This window comes from Primulina eburnea, chromosome 3 (assembly GCF_022965805.1).
Source record: "Primulina eburnea isolate SZY01 chromosome 3, ASM2296580v1, whole genome shotgun sequence".
NCBI lineage: Eukaryota > Viridiplantae > Streptophyta > Magnoliopsida > Lamiales > Gesneriaceae > Primulina > Primulina eburnea.
The window spans coordinates 11,828,476-11,851,530 of NC_133103.1; the positions used below are offsets into that span (position 1 = coordinate 11,828,476).

At 33.5% G+C, this 23,055-nt stretch overlaps 3 protein-coding genes across 10 annotated transcripts; 2 read left to right on the forward strand and 1 right to left on the reverse strand.

The window, feature by feature from the left end:
- The first annotated feature begins 2,073 nt into the window (after window positions 1-2,073).
- Window positions 2,074-5,953, forward strand: LOC140826430 (auxin-responsive protein IAA9-like). 7 transcript variants are annotated; one of them, XM_073188726.1, is made up of 7 exons: window positions 2,078-2,220; window positions 2,456-2,576; window positions 3,314-3,909; window positions 4,028-4,254; window positions 4,327-4,468; window positions 5,240-5,301; window positions 5,633-5,953. In XM_073188726.1, exons 3-7 carry the CDS (start codon window positions 3,350-3,352, stop codon window positions 5,668-5,670), a joined length of 1,029 nt encoding a protein of 342 aa, XP_073044827.1. In that variant the 5' UTR covers window positions 2,078-2,220; window positions 2,456-2,576; window positions 3,314-3,349; the 3' UTR covers window positions 5,671-5,953. The 7 variants fall into 7 exon arrangements, with proteins under 7 accessions (XP_073044829.1, XP_073044827.1, XP_073044830.1 ...); XM_073188729.1 differs by having other exon boundaries at window positions 2,456-2,571; XM_073188728.1 differs by lacking the exon at window positions 2,456-2,576 and having other exon boundaries at window positions 2,074-2,220.
- A 6,244-nt stretch (window positions 5,954-12,197) lies between these two features.
- LOC140826431 (E3 ubiquitin-protein ligase WAVH1-like) lies at window positions 12,198-15,011 on the forward strand. The gene is made up of 2 exons (XM_073188731.1): window positions 12,198-12,888; window positions 13,040-15,011. The coding sequence occupies exons 1-2, from the start codon at window positions 12,511-12,513 to the stop codon at window positions 14,732-14,734; spliced, it is 2,073 nt and encodes a 690-aa protein (XP_073044832.1). The 5' UTR covers window positions 12,198-12,510; the 3' UTR covers window positions 14,735-15,011.
- A 4,997-nt stretch (window positions 15,012-20,008) lies between these two features.
- LOC140826432 (protein RMD5 homolog) lies at window positions 20,009-22,543 on the reverse strand. 2 transcript variants are annotated; one of them, XM_073188733.1, is made up of 2 exons: window positions 22,451-22,543; window positions 20,009-21,369 (listed from the first exon to the last, which is right to left on the reverse strand). In XM_073188733.1, exon 2 carries the CDS (start codon window positions 21,312-21,314, stop codon window positions 20,154-20,156), a length of 1,161 nt encoding a protein of 386 aa, XP_073044834.1. In that variant the 5' UTR covers window positions 21,315-21,369; window positions 22,451-22,543; the 3' UTR covers window positions 20,009-20,153. The 2 variants fall into 2 exon arrangements, with proteins under 2 accessions (XP_073044834.1, XP_073044833.1); XM_073188732.1 differs by having other exon boundaries at window positions 22,384-22,540.
- Between the last annotated feature and the right edge of the window lie 512 nt (window positions 22,544-23,055).

Sequence of the window (23,055 nt, forward strand, 5' to 3'; positions counted from 1 at the left end):
ATGTTTTTCTGATAATTTTTTTTTACAGATGATCTCAGAATTTATATCTACAAGCGTCGTTCATTTTTTTTTATATGTTTACATTCATTTAATTTTTTAGTTTTATTTCCTGTTAATTTCTTGTCTCAGTCATGTTTTACGCATCGATTTTTTTGTATTTCAATGCTATTATGAAAATAGATAAAAGATTGTGTCTCAAATTCGAAATTTTTCCTACTATGGTCATGAAATCAATTTATTCTTCAAACATAATTTATTCACAATTTTTTTGTACAGTGAATAAATCTTCCAATGTAAGTCCAATGTAAGTATCATTCTTCAGAAGAAATAGGGATGATGGCGTGTGTACAAGACCCATTTGCAATTTTTTAATTCACATTAAGGGCTATTTTGGTCATTATTCTTTTTTAGTGTAGCCGGATAAATATTATCTATCTTGAATGCATGGATTCATTCTCTAAGGCAAACAGTAAAAATTATCCTACACATAGTCAATGTCAAATTTATAAATGAAAGCAAACATAAGATTACTAAATAATCCAACCTTAATAATACCTACCAAACCGGGCCTAATATCACAGCTAATATATCTAATTACATTATCATGTTAAATGTAAATTTAAATTAATATACTAATCATACCAAAGTATAAGTGTAAAAAGGTGCAAACTGATTGTATAGGGGGAGATTTTGGTTAAAATAAACTGGATGGACTCACACATAATTCATTTTAAATAAATAAATATAAATAAAAAGAATTTCACAATGGTACAGGGGAACCAAAAAAAATTTGCATGATAATTTGCATGATAAATTTAACCATTTTTTTATTTGAACATGTACTGATTGAGTTGATTTTCTAACAATAAATCTTTCATCAATATATTCTTTTCACATGCATGTTTTTTTTTGGGTTGAAATTTTAAGTCTTCAAGTTTGTGTAAAACTCGCCTACCTATGATATCATAATGCTTTTTAGATTCATCGACGATTAATGAATGTGTGCATTAAGAACCCGAATATCTATGATCTTTATCCGCTTCAATACTGTTTATCAGGTCTGTAAGATCAAATTAGAAACGAAGATAGGCAGAAAAGGAGGGAGGGGACAGAGGAAAACATGGAGTGGGAATAGCAACTTTTTTTTTTTGGGGAACAATAAAGCCCCGCAATGGAACTTGATTTGCCGGGTGTTGACTACAGTTGACCCCCAAGTTTATTTTTTGGATTAATATTTTTCTTTTTTTCTATTTATAAATTATCTTAAATGCTTTTAAGAAGGAGTTTGATAGCCATTTAAAATATAAAATCTTTATTTTTCTAAAACTGTAACGAGTTTGAAAACAAAATATTTATTCCATGTATCGTTGAAATTTTATTAACTCTAATCATCTTCCATTTATTGGAATTTATCCCATATATTCACTTTTTTTTTTAGGAGAAATCAGATATTATGCATTAATTAAATCCACAGTAGCTACATCTATCCACCACAGCAGGTAAAAACCGTCCATCCAACATGAACTTGAAGGATGAGATAAAGCAAAATGCGCTAAAACCCATATATTCACTTGTATTACCAGAGTTTGAGTAAAATTATAAAACCACTATTTTCTACCATTGCCGGTGTAATCTGAAAAGTCGTTTAGATTTAAAAATATAATACAAAATTTAAACTATGCTCCAAATTGTTAAATTTCTCTATACTTGGTTGGAATTATGAGAGAAGAGAATTGGAATCATTTAGAAATTTCAACTTTGTATAAAATGTACTCATTTTCCAGCAAGTAATAAATTTTAATTTCAAGTAAATTAATATATTTTCCTCATTAAAAATTTGATGATTTGATTATTCTGATTATATTTCAAAAAATTTTAAATATCTACATTCCCATATACGCATGAGTTTAAAAGAAGCTGTCACCATTTACAACCTGCAAAAATTACACGGGTAATAATTTTTCTCTGACCGACTTCAACGGCCACGATTCCCTCCCTTTAACCAATCTCAGCCGTTAATCAAAAAGTACTCCTGTTTCCCATTTTACCCCCGGACACAGAGCCTCTAACCACGCTCTTGTTCTTGCTTTAGAGCTTTGTTTGCCAATAAAAATTCCCTCTAGTTTGTGTTTCCTGCTCTTAGTGCGGTTACTTCGAACTTCTTAATCTTCATAATCATTTCTCTGTTATGTTGTTGCTGTGCGCCATTCAATTCTTCAGGTGTGTTATTTTGGTTTCTGCAAATGTAATAGATATGTTCTCTTGCTTTGATTTAAGCTTAATATGTTAAAATATTTCGGGGAAGTTTATGTTTTGTTCCCTCGATGACCGCTGAAATTGAATTTAGTTGGCTAAAAAATTTATGCTTTTGTGTTTTTGTTTTGTTTTATTTTATATCCTTGTCGATGTTTTTTTTATTCTGTGTGGTTGAATTCATTGATGATTACTTTGCCAGGTTCTAGGGGGGACTACTCTTCTTTTTTTGTCGATCGAGCCGCTCTCCCTCATTCCACCTGTCCAGCCCTCTTCACGAACTTGTACAATCGACGCCACAAAGATAGCCAACTTACAGTGAAGTACGGAATTCCGTTTGTATTTTTGTTATATCGTCAAAAATTCCATGCAAGAACAAAAGAAGCTGTTCTTTTTTTAAAACAAATTCTTCTTTTACCACTTCTTTCTCGATGTATCGATCCGCCTCTTATCCGTGATGTTGCTGAGTTGAAATTTCTCACGTTAGAGGCTGTGTAAACTACCAATTTTTTGTTTCTTTCGGTTTTAGTGCTCACTTGGACTCATATGCACAATTTAATCGAGCAGCTTGTTTTTTAGCTGATTATTATTTTTTACATGTAATAAGATGTTCTAATAAACACTATGAGCCAACGGTTGGGAAATCAGGCATATTCAAGTCAGTTAGGAGCATCCTTCCCACGGTGTCATGGTAGAATATTTAATTTGCTCTTTTGTTTAGTTTCAAATAAGCATGTCAAAATTTTCAACTTGGAAAGATCTTGTAAAATTTGTCTACAATGTGACATGAATGTGATACCGTCTTTGATTATCCGAAATGATGATTAGTTCATTTACACTCCTGTTACTAAATGTTCTTTGGATTATGTTAAAGTCACAAACCGGGATTTCGAAATTAAGCTGTTGATTTCTTTGGAGTTCTGCAGCTTGGGAACAGTTATTCCCTCACACTGCCATATTGTTGATGACTTGTGATCATAGATTTTAAATTAATATAGTATGTTATCTTGCAAACTTATACAACGCTAAAGTTTCAAGATTGATGTCTTCGGTGTTGCAGGGTGTTGAAGGGCAAAGCCAGTGTAATACTTCCTCGATGGATTCCTCAGCTTCTTTAGAATATGTTTCTCAGAATGGCTCACGGTTGAAAGAGCACAATTACTTTGGGCTTTGTGAATTTTCCTTGGTTGACAGCTCTACAGTCTCCTCTATGTCTCAGGAAGATGACAAAAACTTAAATCTGAAAGCCACAGATTTGAGGCTTGTTCTTCCTGGATCACATTCCCCTGGACGTGATTCAGACATTACTCCGATAAGCACCATAAATCTTGATGAGAATCCATTGTTTCCCTTGGTTCCTTCCATTTACAGAATCCGCTCATCGTCACAGAAGATTGTTGTTTCTGGAAGCAAAAGAGGATTCTCAGACACAAAATCAAAAGGTGGCTTGTTTAGTGAAGAAAATTGGATGTTTAATGCAAGAGGATCTGATTCTACACAGGAAAACTTGGCTGATAATTCTGAGATAAATGTTATGCTCTCCAAAAGGCCGCCTGTGTCTCAGTCTTCCATTAAAACAGAAGTACCTGTAAAAACATCAAAATCATGCCATAACAATGTTAATGTTTCTAACACCAACATTGTACCTGCTGCTAAGTGAGTACTGAAGTTGATGAGGATAAGTGAGCCTGTATTTTAGATAACTATGGTCAAATGATTTTTTCTTTTTAATATTCTGAGGTTTGCCTCTATTGTTTTATATGTTTTGTTGCAGGACACAGATTGTTGGTTGGCCTCCTATCAGATCTTTTAGGAAGAATTCTCTGACATCAAGATCAAAGAACAATGATGAAGTTGATGGCAAACCAGGTCCTGGTGGTACTTTTGTAAAGGTCAGCTTAGCCGCTGCTCCTTATTTGCGAAAGGTTGATCTTAGAACATATTCCTCCTATGAAGAACTTTCTTTTGCTCTTGAGAAAATGTTCAGCTGTTTTACCATTGGTAAGCTGTTTTTTTTATAATTTATATGTTTCTTTTATGTTTTAGTGTTACATGAGAGTATTCTGGTTTCAGGACAATGTGGACCTCCAGGAGCTCAAAGTAGAGAAATCCTGAGTGAGGGTAAGCTCAGGGATCGTCTGTATGGATCTGAATACGTGTTGACGTATGAGGACAAAGATGGTGACTGGATGCTTGTTGGAGATGTCCCATGGGAGTAAGCGTTCTCCCCCACCTGCTTTTATTTGTGAAGTAATTAATTTGCTTTCTGTAATTTTCTTTTTGGTGGGAATTGAGTTAGACAATTGGATGCTTCTATCCCTCGACTGCACAAAATTTGTAAGAATCTTTGAAGGAGGAATTATACTTTTGGCATTTAACCTTTCTGAGTTTTTAAACAATCATAAGTAAAAAAAGTATTAACGACACACTATTATTAAGTTTTTTAAAATCAAGCCAACTGACGATGCCATGCGGGATGGTCACTTCAATAGGTATTTTGGAAACATTGTTTTGGCACTTTTAATTGGATGCCAAGGTTCCAGTTGTTATCCAAGAGGTGAATAGAGGCACCTCCTGAGTTATATAGTTATTATTTGAAAATTGAAATTCAGTTTAAGAGCCGCTAGTGGTGTCTCTTGCATTACAATTGGAGTCTTCGCATCGCGTTAAAGGTGCACCGACACCTGTTGAGTTATTTCTAGTCCGTTTGAACGTAAATCAAAAGGCACCCATGTTTTAGCTCAATTCTCTATTGGAGTGACACCAAATCCCAAATTTAAAAGGAGTCGTCTCTCGGCGTTGTGTTCATTTGACAAAGAAGAACTTCTAATATTTTGATATTTTCCTTAGTAGTAGTATATATTTATAACATCTCAAACCTTTTTCACTGTTGTATCGCTTACTTGATACATTTTACATCACCGTTGGGTTTCCTACGTTCGTCCCCAGTTGTTTCATGTTTTTGGGCTTTTTGTGCTGCTTTTAGGATGTTCATCACTTCATGCAAGAAGCTCAAAATAATGAAAGGATCTGATGCTATCGGATTAGGTGAGAGATCTTGGTTTATCGTCGTATCCCCTTGTAGTTGTTGTCATTCCTTTCTATTGTCTGTAGTGCTGATAGATAGTAAATAAAAAGGGTAAGATCTCGCATTCCTGGGAACTCTTCTGCAGGTCCAGTAAAATGGTTTGCTCATATTTCTTTATGCACTAGAGTACAATTGGTTCACATTATTGATGCTTGCATTAGACAATTGAGAACTAGAGTCTACGAAGTCTTGATCATTAACTTGTCAAATTGTTTAAACTTTTCGTGGGCTCTAATGTTTCGTGATTCAAGATCGTAGACTTCACGTTTTATTTCGTTTGCTGCTTCACAGCTCCCGGGGCCGTGGGAAAATGTAAATCCCCAAACTAGCTCTGGCCTCTCTCGAGAGTCGAGTCAGTAGTGGAATGTTCCAGAGGTTAAACCGAACAAAATCCGTTAAAGCTTCAGAGGTTAACTGGTCTGAGTTACTTCCATTGCTTCGTGTTCCTCGATTGCATTGAGGATTTTCCAACTCCACGATGTATCTAGAGTTTTCGAATTTCCCTTTGTGTTATATTATCGTTTGAATCAATATTTGTTGGATTTTTAATTTCGTGTACCGCTGTCACGATAATTTTATGGATCTAAAATTGTGGATTGCCTCGGTTTTTCATTCTTATGATTCACATTCTAATATCATTTCCTAGTGAACTCGAACAATATTATTTCGTTACGTCTTGTTTGCGATAAAATTAATAACCAGTGAATTTTGACATATAATTAATTATTCGGGCATGTGTCTCCATTCTTAAATTAATTAATTTATCCTCCGACTGTGATACGGGAAAATTTATATTTTCTTCTACATCGCCAAATCTGTATCTGATTTCAAATCTAGAGTTGTCGATCCATTTATTGAGAGGGATTCCTTTGACTTTATGCCATCTGGGTGCCACGATTTAAGACAGTAGATGTTTAATATATATATATATATATATATATATATATATATATATATAGCTGCTGTATTTAGAAAGCGGGGACAATTTTATAATTTTTTCTCCAAACTAAACTTGAAGAAATAAACTTAAATAAGTAGGAAAAATGATTTTAATCTGAGGAACATGATAAATATTTTTCATATTTTTACTAATCAAAATTTTACCCCAACTTTAGATGGTCTAATTCTACACTACATATATAGTTGAAATATTGTTAGAAAATAACAATACATGTAAGATAGATCAAATCAACATTGCGTCTATTGATTAAGACAAGTAATACTACTCAGACTTTTGAATTTTTTCATTAAAAGTGCTTCCTGTTGACTAATTTGCCATTTAATCATTTTTCGGATTTATTGCAATGCGTAATTATCAAACCAACCCCATTTCAAATAATTGAATACAATATATGTGACGAGAGAGTTTCCCTTTTACCTTGGATTTCTGCAGAGTTGGTGTTCCGTGAATTCAGTTAAGTAAATTTTTAGTGGGATTAAGTAGAATCAATCACTTATCTAAGTTATCTTAAAAGAACATATCTTTGACGAAATATGGAAAGATAAGGTTTGACTTTACAGCATTATTTTCTCCACGTTATAATTTAAAGAAGGAATGGTAAAATAATTTTCCGATATCTACATATTGATTCAGATCTGAACGCGAAATTAGGAATGCGTGCTTGGCGAAATTTTGATTGCTATGGACACTTAAGTTCCATTATAAGAAATTAAGAGTTTAATGATCAATAGGTTGATTACGATAAACGCGAATACTGTCGTTCAAAAATTCGGTAAGCTTGATCGTCTCAAATATATATTGTTGAATTAGACTGTATATATGGATTTGGACAATCATCTTATTGAGCTAAATTTTGAGGTGAAATTAGGTTAAATCAAGTAATCTCAACATGACATCAAAGCTCAATATTATGTTATGTGTTATTCTTCCTTTACTAGCCACCTGTTAATGTCTTATAATCTTTACGATCCACTTGTTAATTCTTGAATGTGGTATGAATGTATTAGATGTCTCACATCGGCTAGATTGAGTTTTTGGGTGTTATGTATATGAACTTGAACAATCATATCTTTTGATATAATTTTTGGGATGAAGTTATACTCGAGTTCATGATCTTAACACGTAATAATAATAATAATAATAGAAGGTGTGTAGACAATCATAGGTATCAATTATCATCAGTGACTTCAAATTCTTCGTCCTAAGCATATTGACTTCAAGAAAATTCAGTGCATCTTCTTGAAGACTCTTTTAAGTTTTAAATATGTATTATAGTAACCGCTAGCCACCACTTCTTCACCCTAGCTACCAGACAAACAGTCTCAACATATGTATGTACCTTGAGCTGCTCAAACAACCATTATTGCATATCAATAAAACCTTTCATTTTCTTTGTGTGTTTTTCGTTCTGAATGTAAAATTTGTTAAATGTCCCACATCGGTTAGATAATTAACCTTTGAGTGGTATATATGGAATTGGACAATCCTCCCCCTTGAGCTAGTTTTTGGGATTGAGTTAGGTCCAAGTTCCAATCTTAACTAAATTTGGGCCTTTTCATTCACAAAACGACGCCAAGTATCGGGTACAATGATAGATTCGAAAATTTTGTCGGACGGGTCATTTATCAAGTTAGTTACCATGTGAAATCTATAATGTATTAAATTTAGGAAACCACCAATTTGATTGAAAATTAATTATAACTAACTGATCACTTATAGGCCGAGTAATATTTATTCGAATAATTAGGCTGTTAATTATAAGATTAGTCAAATTAATAATCAGATTCTCCAACTCCAATAATGTCCATTGTCGTTCATGCCATGTTTTTTTATTACATATTGTAAAAACATTTCGGCTAATGAAATTATTTTCTAGATTCTACTTATTAAGTAGTAGAACTAATTATAACTTTAATATTTTACTACAAGTAAAGGCGAAGCAATAGGATCTGCTGATTGAATTTCTTTATATTTAAATTTGAGTAGTAAAACGATAGAGCTTTCTTTGCTCTTTGAAATTCGAAAAAGACAACAATGGCTCGCTCTTGGGCATAATAAATTTGGTCAATAATGTATAAACTCTCTATTATTAATAATAGTTACACGAATATCGCATTTATTTGTCTTAAATAAAACCAAATGGTCCGCTGTACTAATTGTACATAGTACAATGTATGGTATGAATTTCAGCTGGAAGATAATAATATTTGGAAAAATGTGTGGTGCAAATTGTACTTGCCTTATTTCTTTTTTTTTGTAAACGGTAAAACTTATTCTGAATAAATAAAAATGGTACTTTTGTGGTAGTTAAAAGATTTACCGTCCCTGGTGAATGCTTCCTCGGTACTCACGACGTCGTTCTGACTAGCATTTAGTGCTCTGATCCCCTGCATCCATTCCCATATGCTCCGCACCCCATACCCAATCACGTTCATTAATTATTATATTTCATATTTCAAAAACACAATTAAACCGCGAGAAGATAGACACTTTTTTTTATATACTGGTTACTATGCACACGCGTTGCGTGTGTTTACAATCTTTTTTATTATTATCGATGTACTAAAGTGAAATTTGACAGATTTTGGAGGGATTAAATTTAAATTTAATGGTTGAAATAAAAAATAAAAAATAAAAAATAAAAGTGTGTGTTGAAATTAAAAAAAAAAACAAAAAACAAAAGTGTAATATTAGTATCATATAAGGATAAAAGTGAAAAAAAAAATTGGTATCTTCTCTAAGTAGTTACTATAAGATCCTCACACTTAATAATATAATAATAATAATATAGAAGTATAGATAGTATAGAAATATAGAAGTATAGATATATTTCTAGATCATTTATTTGTTTGCTAGAAAGTCAAAATTATTTGAATTTTTAACTGACGTTCCTTCCTAGGGGGATTTATTTGACAAAAGAAAATCAACCCATTTGCATCGATAATAGGTCCATTTTTTAAAAAAAAATCATAAAAGAAAAGGTTATGCAAGGAAGAGAAATTAAAATTGGAATAGTTGGAGGGTGAAACGGTAGTTTAAATAATTGATCAAATTATATGGTACTAATGACCCTTTTAACTGTTTTACCAAGCGATGGGACTCGGTTTCCCGTACGCATTAAAATTCCAAAAGAGGACAGAGTAGGGCAGGACAGACTAGATTAGTTTAGGGTTGCAGAGGGGGTCATTTTCGGAATTCCCGAGGACTGATGAATTTAACAGAATGGTCACGGCGTTGAGGACGGCGGAGAACGTGAGTGAACACGTACACTTACTGTTAGTGGTCAAATCAAGAGAGCAGAAGAAACGTACTGCTCTGTGTTGTTTTGTTCCTTTCTGATCAAATTTATTTTGGTTTTTCTTATTATTTGAAATAAGTGATGCATAAAATAATAATAATAATAATAAAAGTTATGTATATTTCTAAAAATTTGTACTTTACAAGAACTGTTTGTAATTACAGAAATTAATTGAATCTTCATAATTTTTATGACAAAATTTAATGTGGTATTTGCAGACAATACATGGGGAAGATGAGCTATACGTAGTCTGGAACTGGCACACGATGGAGACTAATAAGGGCTGGAAGATTCCCAAATATTATTCACGACCATTTTACTCTCTGATTTTTCTAACTTTAGTTTTCTAAACATAAGTTATGGATTCAAATGTAGTCTATAATTTTTTTAATTATTTACCAATCATACGCGATTTTCAATTATTACTTTTTAAAAAATAGATATTATTTTTTCATCTGTTAATATTTAAAAGAATGGTGACTTATAAAACAATTTAAAATTGTTTTATAATATTTTTTTTGCAAATAAAAAAAACTCAATTAGTTATTTTATTTAATAATTCCCATTTTCAAGTCGATACAATCCATTCATTCGTCGGTCAATAGTTTTTTTTTTTTTTTATGTTCCAACATAATTAGATCATGTTGAACTCTCACATGTTAATATGAATTAGCATCATATATAGATGATTAAAAAACTAAAATTTTGTATCATTATAAAAAAAACTTCAATAGAAAAATACATATTATTTTAGAGAAGTTAAAAGTATATATACTTTTAAATAAAAATGGGTTCGAGGGGAGATGTACCAAAAAGTCACATTTATGAAGTAATGTGGGGTGCACCTACCTAGTGTGGGAATGCACCTAACCCTGCTCACTTTTTATTTTATAATTATATTGTATGATTTATAGGTATAATAATTATTAGCAGATATTCATTGACTGATAAGATTATTTATTGTTAAAATATTAATTGGTACAACTGTATAATTAATTATTGGTCATCATGATGGTACTAATCATATTACTCTGCCAACGCATCCCATTAATACGCTAATCAAAAGTCAATACTGTACAAACAGGTTAATGAGATCCTACCCATGTGGGCATTGTCTCCATGAGAGGATGGATGACCAAGATCTTGTCAAACATACAATTTCAAAAAAAAAAGTGGGTCATACATATGCATGGACAAATCTTGACCATCCATCCTATTATGGAGACAATGCCCGCATAAGTAAGATGAAATAAACCGAACCCATCCCAATTATTAGCTAAACTTCCTGTGTATTTTTACGGCTTGTTAAAATCTTGACTACTACTTCTCATAATAAATAAGACCTTTATTTTTTTTTTAAAGCTTTATGGTCTTGAATTGATCGTGTCTAATGAATTTTTATTTATAAGATGAGTCTATTATGTTTATATTTACAATAAAAAATAATATTTTTGACATAAAACATAATATTTTTCATGGGTGATCTAAGTAGAATATTAGTCTCAATAATTGACATATGTTTCACATAAAGTTTTGTGAAAAATCTTATATGAATTGAAGAGTATGTATCATATGAATTTTCTCACGGATTTATATTAATGAGATATGTATTCATATAATAAAAAATATTATTTTTTATTAAAATGAATATATATTATACAATATTTTTTCAACTATATGTTTTTTTAAAAAAAATAGATAAGAAGACATTTAAATTGCTAAAATTTATGTACTAACAAAAATTTATGTCTAATTTATTTAGCATTATAGGTCTAATGTACAACCTCTAACACTGTCAGAAAACCATGTGAATTTGGCAAATATATAAAATAAAGTTGGATTTAATCACATAAATAAAATAGAATGAGATATGAAAAATTCAGAAAAAGGGTTTCCAAAAAGAAGTACAAAGTTGGGGATAGCGAAGGTTAAGGCGAAAGGGGGATCAAAGGTTGCGATTTTAAGGCTTACTTTGTATGTCAGGTGCCCCTCGTTGACTTCAAACTTTTTTTAACCTTCGTTCGCCAGTCACTTTTTAAATTATTACTCAAAACCCACCTTACATAATATGTCTTTCCTAGAAAAACAAATGTTATATTCAAATAAGAAAGTAAACTTCATAAAAAAAAGAAGTAAAAGTCAGCAACTCAGCTTATTTATAACACAATTATTTGTCTTTATGTAAATTTTTTGATTTTGTGATGTATATTTTTTACATGGATTCACATCGTCGACATGGATAATCTAATTAAATCCGAAGCGACTTTCTCAACAACAGGTGACAAAATAACATGTTTAGGTGAGTGCATGGGATTTCACAATTGTTAAAGTGATAAAATAACCTGCTACATATTATTTTTCATAAAAATACCAAAAACTAATGGCCAAACCAATTGACTTGAAAGCTTAAAAATTGCAAATCCCGATATAATGGAAAACCAAATGATGCATATTTTGGAAAAAGGAACCGCGGATTCCTACATATGATTAAATAGATTTCGAATAAATAAATGAAGAAAAGAGACCCTTCTTCGTGTATTCAGATCATATATATATATATATATAATGTTATTTTGGAGCTTTTGCTGTGATCTTTTTGGGTTTGAGTCAAATTATGCCTGAAATTCTGAAAGAGAAGTTAGAGAAATATAAATATATATATATATATATAAAAGAGTGGATTTGTTTTTCTTTTTGTTCTTATCTCTGTTAGGTCTCTGTTTCTTCTTCACTCTTCCCCTTTGTCTTCTCTGTTACCAAATCCACTTTTAGCTCTCCTCCATCGTCTTCTTCCTCAACTTTTCCAACAAAAAATCCAAAATCCCAGTTCAAATCAGAGGTATTAGATTGTGAAACTACTACAAGATTTTAGGAAGTTGAAGCCTTTACTCCTTTTGGTAAATTGACACAATGGTTTTGGGATGGAGAAGAGCATTTTGCACCTCGATTCCAAAAGATAGAGAAAGGGATTCTCCGATTATCAAAGAGAAATCTGAAACCAATCCAAGTCCGACCATTGGCTCAAGATTTGGTGGGTTCTTCTCGAATCCTTCGACCCCTCGGATGCAGTCTCAGCCTGTGTCTAGCCCCACTCTTCGGTGTCGAACCACCGTGAATACACCTTCGGCACGGCCGAATGCTGCGGTTCAGGCGAGTTCTGCTCCGCAAAGTCCGAAACTCCGTTGCAAAACGAGAATTGCTCCAAGATTCTTCACTCGTTCCACACCTTCTTCTCCTCGCTCCCCCAACACTTTTTCTCTGCTCAAATCAAGCCTCCGACTATCTAAGGTAGATAATTTTATTGAATTATTTATATTTATTAATGATAAGAGATTTTAAAGTTGAGGAATCTTTCTTTAGTTGTTTGCACATATTAGCTCCTCATAATTTAGTAATGATTCTGTTTTTTTATGTTTTCTTGTCATTGTACTTTTTGCAGAGTAGGTGCGAAATTTGCTTGGAGGCACTGAAGACCGGGCAGGGAACCGCCATATTCACGGCAGAGTGCCGCCACAGCTTTCATTTCCCGTGCATCGCCGCCCAAGTAAGGAAGCAGTGTTCGCTTACATGCCCGGTTTGCAATTCCACGTGGAAGGAAATTCATCTTTCGCCGTCAACTCCCTCCCCAACTCAAAATCGCGCCCAAGATTTTGAACAGAAGAGAGATGTAAAAAAACCAATCTTGAAGGTCTACAACGATGACGAGCCATTGTCATCTCCAACATCTGGTGCAAGATTTAACCCGATACCCGAATCCGATGAATACGAGGATATAAATGACGACTTCCCAGGTTTTTTCGCTGCCAATAATGTGGTTTTGAAGGAAGTGAAAATGCAGAAAGTGGAGTTTGGTCTGCTGTCCGAAACGGCCGTGGTGTCTGTTGGTAAAAGCAGTGAAACTTATGCAGTTGTTTTGAAAATCAGAGCTCCGGAGGCGAGTACGAAGCACGCCCGCAGAGCTCCTATTGATTTGGTGACCGTGGTGAATGTTGGCAGGAGCATGAATTTAGAAAAGATTCATTTGATGAAGAAAGCAATGAGAACGGTGGTTTCTTCCCTCACCGCCGCAGACCGCTTCTCAATCGTCGCATTCTCCTCAACTTCAAAGCGTTTATTGCCTCTACGGAGAATGACAACCGCCGGAAAGAAGTCTGCACGTCGAATAATCGACGCCATCATCCCCTTGGACGACAGCGCCACGAGCGCTATGGATTCGCTTAAAAAGGCTGCAAAAGTCATGGAGGACCGTCGGGAGAAAAACCCGGCCGCTGCCATCATGCTATTTTCCGACAGCCACCGAGGTGGATCCCCGGTGTCACACACACTATTCTCAGAAATCCCACTACATTCCGTGAACCTAAACGTGAGTATTAATGAGCTGCCGGATGAAACTCTCGCAAAATGTATCACAAACTCACTAAGCATCGTCGTCCAAGATTTAAAATTTCAGCTGGGTTTCACGACCGATTCGGCTCCCAGCGAGGTCTCGGCGATTTACTCCTCACACGGAGGTCAACCCATTTTTATCGGATCCGGGTCAAGCTGGTGTATAATAGGTGACTTGTGTTCCAACGAAGAGAGAGAAGTGTTGATCGAATTGAAAGTCCCATCTTCATTCGCCGTAGGGGCCACCGTGTCCCACCGGAGATTGTCCGTCCGATGCCAGTACAAAGACCCGTCCACTCAAGAGCTGATGATACACGACAAGGAAGGAGCAATTCTAATCCCGTGTCCACGCGTGATCGGGTCCTCATCCAGTCGCGAATCCCAACGTCTGAGATGCCTCTTTGTCACCACTCGCGCCTTAGCCGAGAGTAGGAGAATGACCGATAGGAACGACATTGCCGGAGCTTACCACATGTTAACTTCAGCCCGGGCTCTCATTATGCAATCGGGTTCGGGTGAGGAATTTGTTCGCGGGTTGGAATCTGAGCTGGCGGATTTGAGTTGGAGGAGACAGGATCAGGCGCTGCAAAGAAGGAACAACCTTAACCACAGCCACGAAAGGGAAGCTGAGCAGCTTACGCCCACTTCCGCCTGGAGAGCTGCGGAACGGCTTGCCAAATTAGCCATCATGAAGAAATCGCTAAATAGAGTTAGCGACTTACATGGATTTGAAAATGCGAGATTTTAGTTCTTTCGAAAGATTGCATGTATAAATTAATTAAAATTAAATTAAATTAAATATATATTTATGAAATAATAAGTAGGAAAAATGTTGTGCCGTAGTGGTGTGGCAATAGTAAGACGCGAGTGGTGGTAGACTATTTGGCGCTTTCTTCATATAGTACCCCCAGAGAGTATGATTGATAGAAGCAGTCAGTGTGGGGTAGGTGGTGGCTCTTTTAGCTTTTTGTATTTATTTTTCTCTGTTTTTTATTAAATTATTATTCATCTATTTTTACTAGTGTTGTTTGTATCTTTATTTATTAGACTATTAATTGGTTTTTTGGAATGGACCTGGTGAATTAAATAGGAATGACCAATATCTAATTTGTTTCCTTGATCTATTTAATTTCTTTTTCACATCATGTTTTTTCCTAATTAAGAATACAAGATATCTAAAAAGCGTAATTCCAATTTTGAGAAAAATAGATATAATGAATATGATATAAGGATTTTCTCGAATCATTCCGTCCAAATGCAACTTAAATGCATTATCATAAACTTGTATTATTGGTTCTTATTCAGTTTTACATAGAAAAAAACTTGAGTGAGACGATCTCACGGGTCGTATTTTGTGAGACATATCTTTTATTTGGGTCATTCACGAAAAAATATTATTTTTTATGCTAAAAGTATTACTTCTTATTGTGAATATCGATAGGGTTGACCAATCTCACAGATAAAGATTCGTGAGACCGTCTCATAAGAGACCTACTCTTTTGCATATGAGGTCCACGGGAAAATAGAAAAACTCAGAATATAAAATGTAGATTGTTTTAAACACACTTAGAGCAATACCATAAATGTGTAGAACTTAACAATTCTTCCAATAGTTTCCCATTGTTTGCGTTAACTAATTTTTAGAGCAAAAGGTAAAAAGAACACATTGAATGAATTTTTACTTATTAACTTTTTCTAAAAAAAATGGTATGTGAATTCTAATATGACGACATCATACAACCCAATCACTTTTTCAAACACAAGAAACAAGTAGACCTCGTCATGATTCGGGTTGGGGTCGAACCAAGATAATCAACAGGTTAGCCAGGTCAATGAGTTTGGATAGAGCTATCGTAAGTCGTAACCAAACTTAGATTGTTGATTACGATTTTATCATTTCAAAATTGTCAATATGACGGGTCGACCCTCAAGTTGGCATTATTATTATTATTTAAAATATATGGCCAGTCGGCCGCGAAAATCCTCAAATTTCAATCAGGAACTTGTAGTATGAGAAGATATATATTAGATGAGAAATATTATAACTTAAGACCGGAAAATTTGGAGCTCAATGCTTGCTCGATATTTGGTTAAAAGCCACTACCTAAACATAAGATATTAAGAGTGATGAAGTAGACAAAAAAAAAACTGAGAAAACATCCAGAACGACAGAAGAAAATGTGAGTTGTTGAACAATGTCACTCATAAATGTAAGCAAACTACATGATCTTGGATTTCTCTGCATTAAAAGAGAATATATAGATAACTTACATAGTTATAATTACGTAAGTATACTCCACTTTTTATTTATTATTTTTAAAATTATAAAATATTTATTAACAAATAATAAATGTTTGAAAAAAATAGATCGAACTGAACCGACAGTAAATAAAATTTTGACTTGATCCGCTAGGTTCACAACCCAAATAGTAACTGTCTAAGGTCGGGATCTATACTATCCTAATCTACCAGGTCTTATCCAACCCGGAATGGACCGTTGGTCAGGTCTAGAAACAATTGTGTTACACTAGAAACTCCATAACCAACACTCTGAATGAAGTTGGGTGAAAGGGATACCCTTTTTCATGCTTTGAAAAAATTACCCTTTTTCACATTCAATAACAAGAATTTTGCATTGATTTAGGCACTGAAATGATGGTGACATGATGAGATCGGGCCTACACTCATAAGGACAAGACGTTTGTTTGAATGAGGGACCCTTTTTCTTACGGAATATAGGGACCTTCATGATTTGGAAATTACGAGAGACATTTTTTTCACCAACCATTGCCTCCAATTGTACACTCGTCACATCTAAACAAAATCTCACTTCTCCTTAACTTCGTCTTCTACCAAAAAATACACAATTGTACCTATTTATTATAAGGGTAAATTTGTGAAAAATACATCTGCACATCTTTGATCATATCTTCAAATAATTGGATATGAGTATTTAGGGAGTAAAATCATGTATTTGTTAGACTCTAATTAGATACTCTCTGCACCAACATAGGTATCACATTTTAACTTCACAAATGACGTCATCAAAAGTCACTTAATATTATTTGAACTCAAGTATTTTCTTACACATTTGAAGTATTCAAATAGCCAAATCAAATATCTGTAGCCCCAAAATAAGTACTTTATCGGTCAAAATAGGTATTTTTCCTAATTCAATTATTAGTGAGAAACTGTGTTTTTTTCAAAAATTAGATGACATGAATAAGTCAACCCAACACAATTTCAATGAAAATACTAACAATTACAAAATTTATGGTGATTGATCAAAGATCCAATATTTTCTTACACATTTGGAGTATTCAAAGAGCCAAATTAAGCATTTATAACTCTAAAATAGGTATTTGTAAGTTAAAATAAATATCTAATCTTATTTTAAAATGAGTGGTGAATTATGTTTTTTTTTTTTATATAAATAAAATGACATGAATAAATTATCATAATTGATTTTTCATGAAAAGACCAACAATAACCAAATTTGTGGCGATTACTCGAAAATATAGTATTTTCTTATATATTTTGAATATTCAAAAAGCGAAATCAAGTATCCAAAACCACGTAATAGGTACTTTGTATGTCAAAATAAGTATTTACTCTAATTCCATGATAATTGAAAAACAAATTTTTTTTAAAATTATATTTTAGATGAAAAAAGATGTGTAATTTTTGTGGATAAGATTATATATTTTTTAAATAATAAAAGGGCAAAATTGTAACTTTGGGTGTGTAGGTAGTTGAAACTAAAATTAAATCACTGTCAGGTACTAAATATTAAAAAAATATGGTGAGGTACTGAATTTTAATTCAAAGATGTGCAGATGAATTTTTCACAAACTTACCCTTATTATAACGATCACATTATTGCGGATCGGTATATGCAATGTGGTATTAGGTATCTTTCTATATTTTTTTATAAGTTTTAATTTAATTCTTTGATTAGTAAATAAATATATATAGTCGAATCATGATCTGTCATAATATACTAGAGTATTTTTCTTTTTATTTTAGTGGTCTAGGGAACGGGTCCAAAAGTTAGATGTAGCCAACTTGTATTGTATATTATATACGACATGTGAAGATAATATCATGTTCGGGTGTATAACTCAAACATTCAATACATTATTTTTTAATAGCACCTTTAGCTGTTCTCCTCATATCATCAGTCTCTGATTTGAGTGTCGGAGGAGCTACGTCGGGGCATCCTCCCGACCCCCTTCTAACGGTATTCTTCGTGATTTCAGGCTCAGGAAAAATTCGAAGACTGCATATGTACTCGTAACACTTGCTGGAATCGGACATTAAATCTCCCGTGAGTACCAATACCTATTACGTCCATTGGAACAATGCCACCGTAACGTTTTAGTCATAACCTAAATGTTATTACGAATTGTAAAAATATGCTTATGCTTGGATATATATATATATATATATATATATATATATATATATATATATATATATATATATATATATATATATATATAAATATCATGCTTACTCGCACGATTTTCAAAAGTTAAATTTTTCTTAGTTTTTTTTTTTTTTTGTGGATTCCTGAAATTACGCATCTCAAAAGCTATAAGGAGGGAGAGTGGGAGTTGGTGAGGAACCAAATTTCTTTCCAATTTTAATCTGTCTTAGATAAAGAATAAGGCTCAAAAAGTAGAATATATTACGGGTCAATGGTGGATACATTAAACGCAGATGACACCGACTTCCATAACATGTACAAAACCCAACCCAATATCTAAAACAAAATAATTGTCGTCCAAAACACACGTATTTTTCACGTAAATCAATGTTTTTTTTAGTTGTTTGAATTAGAAAATCAATACATATATATATATATATATAGCAAGGAATATACCTCATTTTTTCTTGCACACCATCCGTATAAAATTGTTTCTAACTGGATGCGTAGACCAAGCCTACAGTTTTGTTGTACAAGTTTCATTTTAAGCTTGCCTGTGTCATCTTATATGATATTTTGGTTGAATACTAAAAATACTGACGTCTCTTTATCTCTTTTGTACCCAAAAAAATTCATGCATACTTTTTATATAAAAAAAACTCGTATAGTTCCCCAAAACACACTGCTATATCACACACTAATTCAACTCGCCTCACCCCCGGCTTCCTCATCTATACCATTTTATTAAGGGTGAGGCACTTAGAGTAACTAACTTTGGTGTCATGGTCTGTTTTATTAATTATATATATTAATAAAATGTTAAAATTTGAATGTAAGTTATATGTACTTCAGCGGTTAGAGTCTTTGTTCTTAAGAGTATAGGTTAACGGTTCAATTTCTATAGAGAGCATTTTTTCATTTTTTTAATTTATTTTTTAATTTATATATCAAAATTACAGTTTAGTCCCTCACTATTTATTATAATTATATATTTATCCTCATTTAAATATAAATCAAATAAATTATAAAAAATATTATAGAAGCACGCAGCGCGTGCGTCGGTACACTAGTTTTTATGATCCATGCCTATCTTAGAAGGCATCATTCAATTTAAATAATAAAAAAATTCTACATTTCATGGACACATCCTTGCGGTCATCCCATTATCAACAATTTATTCGAATAGTAAATGTTGGGAAATTCTTGCAAAAAATTTAGTCGGTGTTGAAGTAATTAGCAAATTTATTTGGTAAAGTTGCTAGTAAAATGGTAAAGAAAGAGACCAAAGCTATTGTAGTGGGTGGCTTTACCTCTTTGATCACACCATGAGTAAGTGGAAAGAAATACAAATATAGATTGAAATAAAATGAGTGTGTCACAAACATAAAGGAATACAGCTATTAAGCATGATTTAAGTAAAGAAAATCAATGAGATTCAAATTCAAAACACATGATAATCAGAAAGAAAGATAACCGCAAATAACACCAAGAAGTTTGGAATTAAAATTTGAATAAAGGTCATCAAACAATAGACCATCATTAAGTTGCACAACAACTAAGCAGAAATATAATCATGATAAACCTACTCTGAACAACACTAAGTTCATAATTACGTGAATATAGTTCATCCGAGAAGCAAACATGTTTGTTTTTTATATGTAATGAGCTTGAGTTCGGAAGATCGTGTAAATAAGCAAATTAAGGATCTTGAACAATCATTACACGCTATTTAACATTGTCAGAGATGCAACTGCCTACACTGACCTGCTTCGACTTCGGCGGGACAATAAGGACATTTAAACGGCCTTGTGCTGTTATTTTTCGACAACTTGGTGATAGATTGTTTGCATAGTACATGTCCACATGACAACAGCATAGGAGGATTCTCATCACTTGCTTGATCTCGACTCACTGGGCATACAAATGTCGAATGATACTGAAACTCTCTATCCAAATCAAGAGGTACCGGTAACTGTTTCATAGACTGCCATTCCTGCTTCTTGCCTGTCATCACGTTCATAAGCTTCAGAAGGGTAGGCAGCCCCTGAGCACCAGCTGCAATTGTCACTCCCAATGGACTCTCATTTGATTGTCCCATGAGATGACAAAACTGTTCTGTGATTTCCTCGGCTAGTTTTTCCCAGTGTATGGAGGAAAGTAGTTCAGCGTACGGTGATGAATCGAGCCTTTCAGCCCACAATAAACAAGCCATGAGCTTTTGGATTTCAGCCATATGATTGGATGCGAAAGGGGTCAAAAAGGCTCTAGCATACTTTAAAGCCTCGTCTCTGCCCCTTTTCTGCAAGATTTCCACGAACTGAAGGCGATAAAGTTTAAATTCTATATCAGATCCTTTTTGTTGAAGGAGCTCGTGATTATTTGTCGCCCATTTCAGAGCAGGCTCCAGATTCCGAAATTTCATGGCCTCCAGTAATTGATACATTTCTAGAAAAGGAGATTTCTTCGCAGCAGCATCAGGTTCCTTCGACTCATTTACGAATAAATCACCAATATCAAATTGGCCTTCCTGATAGAAGTGGCTGGCGATAATTTGATTAACAGTGTGGAAATCAAAATCAACATGACGATAAGCCTTTGAGATGTCAGGATTGAAGGACTTCTCAAGAAGCTTGGGATACTTGCTCAAAGCAATATTCAGTTCTTTTTGTGTGCCTTCCAAATGGCTGAGTGAACCTCTTTCCTTTAACCTCGTTTTTAATTCATCGAGGACTGACTTATAGTCAGTTGGAGTTGTAGAATCCTGAGCTGATTGTATTCTAGATAAAGCATGTTCTATTTCTTGTCCGATCTGTTCAATTATTTCTTGAGATTTTGAAAATGACAGTTTCTGTTTCTTCGTAACACGATCAAAAGCATCTTTTATGGGATTCAATTCCATTTCTGACGATTCAAATACTAAGAGTAACAACCGATGCTTTAAATTTGATTGACACCTACAAGAAAAACGGATGAATCGGCAGATAACAAAAGAAGTCCTGGAAATATTGACAAGAACAAAACACGGAGATTGCCTGGAGATGGGACGAGAAGGTGACACCAAACAGAATAAATAGAACTACTGAAAGATGTGCAAATGATAAAACAACATAGCAGCTCGTTTGAATTGTGAAGCCTAGGCCAGTGACTACACCACAAATATTAATCATCTTATTGAAGGGAAATGCCGCAGGAACTTAAGAGTAAGCCACTACATGTCATGATCATCAAACACTACGAACATAAAACTCCCAACTCGTGTTTAGTTTCTGAGAGTTTAGTTTCAGGAAACTTCATTATTCATACAAGGAGTGATACAGTCCAGAGTATAACTGTTACATAGCTCGAAAATAAGCCTTTAGTTTGCAATTCAGAACTTTAAGTTGATTGGCATTTTCAAAGACGTCCATCTATACAAAGGGACTTACATATTCGCTAGTCTAAATAGGAACATTTTCCATAAACAATAGGCTTGCTTTTGCGGAAATCATACATAATGAGCTCAAATCGCGCTTACCGAATCTAGAACTAATTGGAAGAAAAAAGATTGGGTCATCTAAAAAGGATAATTCTCCATAAAAAAAAAAATGATTCAGCGTCGTCGGGGCAACCTCGTCTAATTCATCAAAACATCCTGAGCTACGCTCAAATAGATTCGATGCAAAAGCATCAACGATGTAGAAAGTAAAGCAACAAATGAGCAAAGATTATCCAACATAAACCCAACGGAGAATCATAAATAGCTATTTTTTAGTAATATTTATAGTAAACAGTGGTTTAAATTTCAGAGCTTATGATAATCGTAAATGAACTCAAATCATTAAAAAAAAAAATCAATTATTCAACACATGCCATTGAAGACTAAGCTACGACGAATCATAAATTTAAATTAACCAACCAAAAAAAGCACAATCAATAAAAATAAATTAGTGAAATAGACAAAAAAATGTACAGATCGAAAGATTAGTTACTTAAAAATGATGCAAATAATTGAAGAAATTTCGCAAATTGCGAAGCCGATAGGAGGAGTAATTTCACCGGAATGCAGAAGCGTGCGGGACACTTGCGATGATTTTTAATGGAGGGGTATTTTGGCAATAATTAAAATGGTGAGAGGAGATTCTTTTTCGGATTTCGCATTCAAATTGGAAACTGTCTCGTTATTGGCATGTCTACCCCTATATTTGATTGTCTACAAAAATATGGCCCAAAAGACTCCCATAATGACACATGTAGTATAAGGCGTCGAGCTTATCACTTTTTTTTTTTTTTTTTAAAAAAAAATCTCAATTTTTAAATTTGTATTATATTTTTATTATGATATTGTGTTAGTAATTTGTAATAAAATTTACGAGCTAAATTAATATTTAAAATATGAAACACGATAGTTAATATGTTTTTTTTGGTTGGGGCATGATTTTATCTCACATATTCTTCTTTTCTGCTCCCACGGATTGAATTGGGCTGGGCCGCAAGCCATGATTTTTATATGATAAAATACGAAGCCTTATAAATTTTCAAGCAGTTTTATTGCAAAATTTGATTTTATGAAAGTAAATCGAACTCGTGAATGGCCGGGCCTGTCAACCAGCCATTTAAGAGTTCATGTTCAAGAAGGCACAGTTTGTAGATATGATAACAAT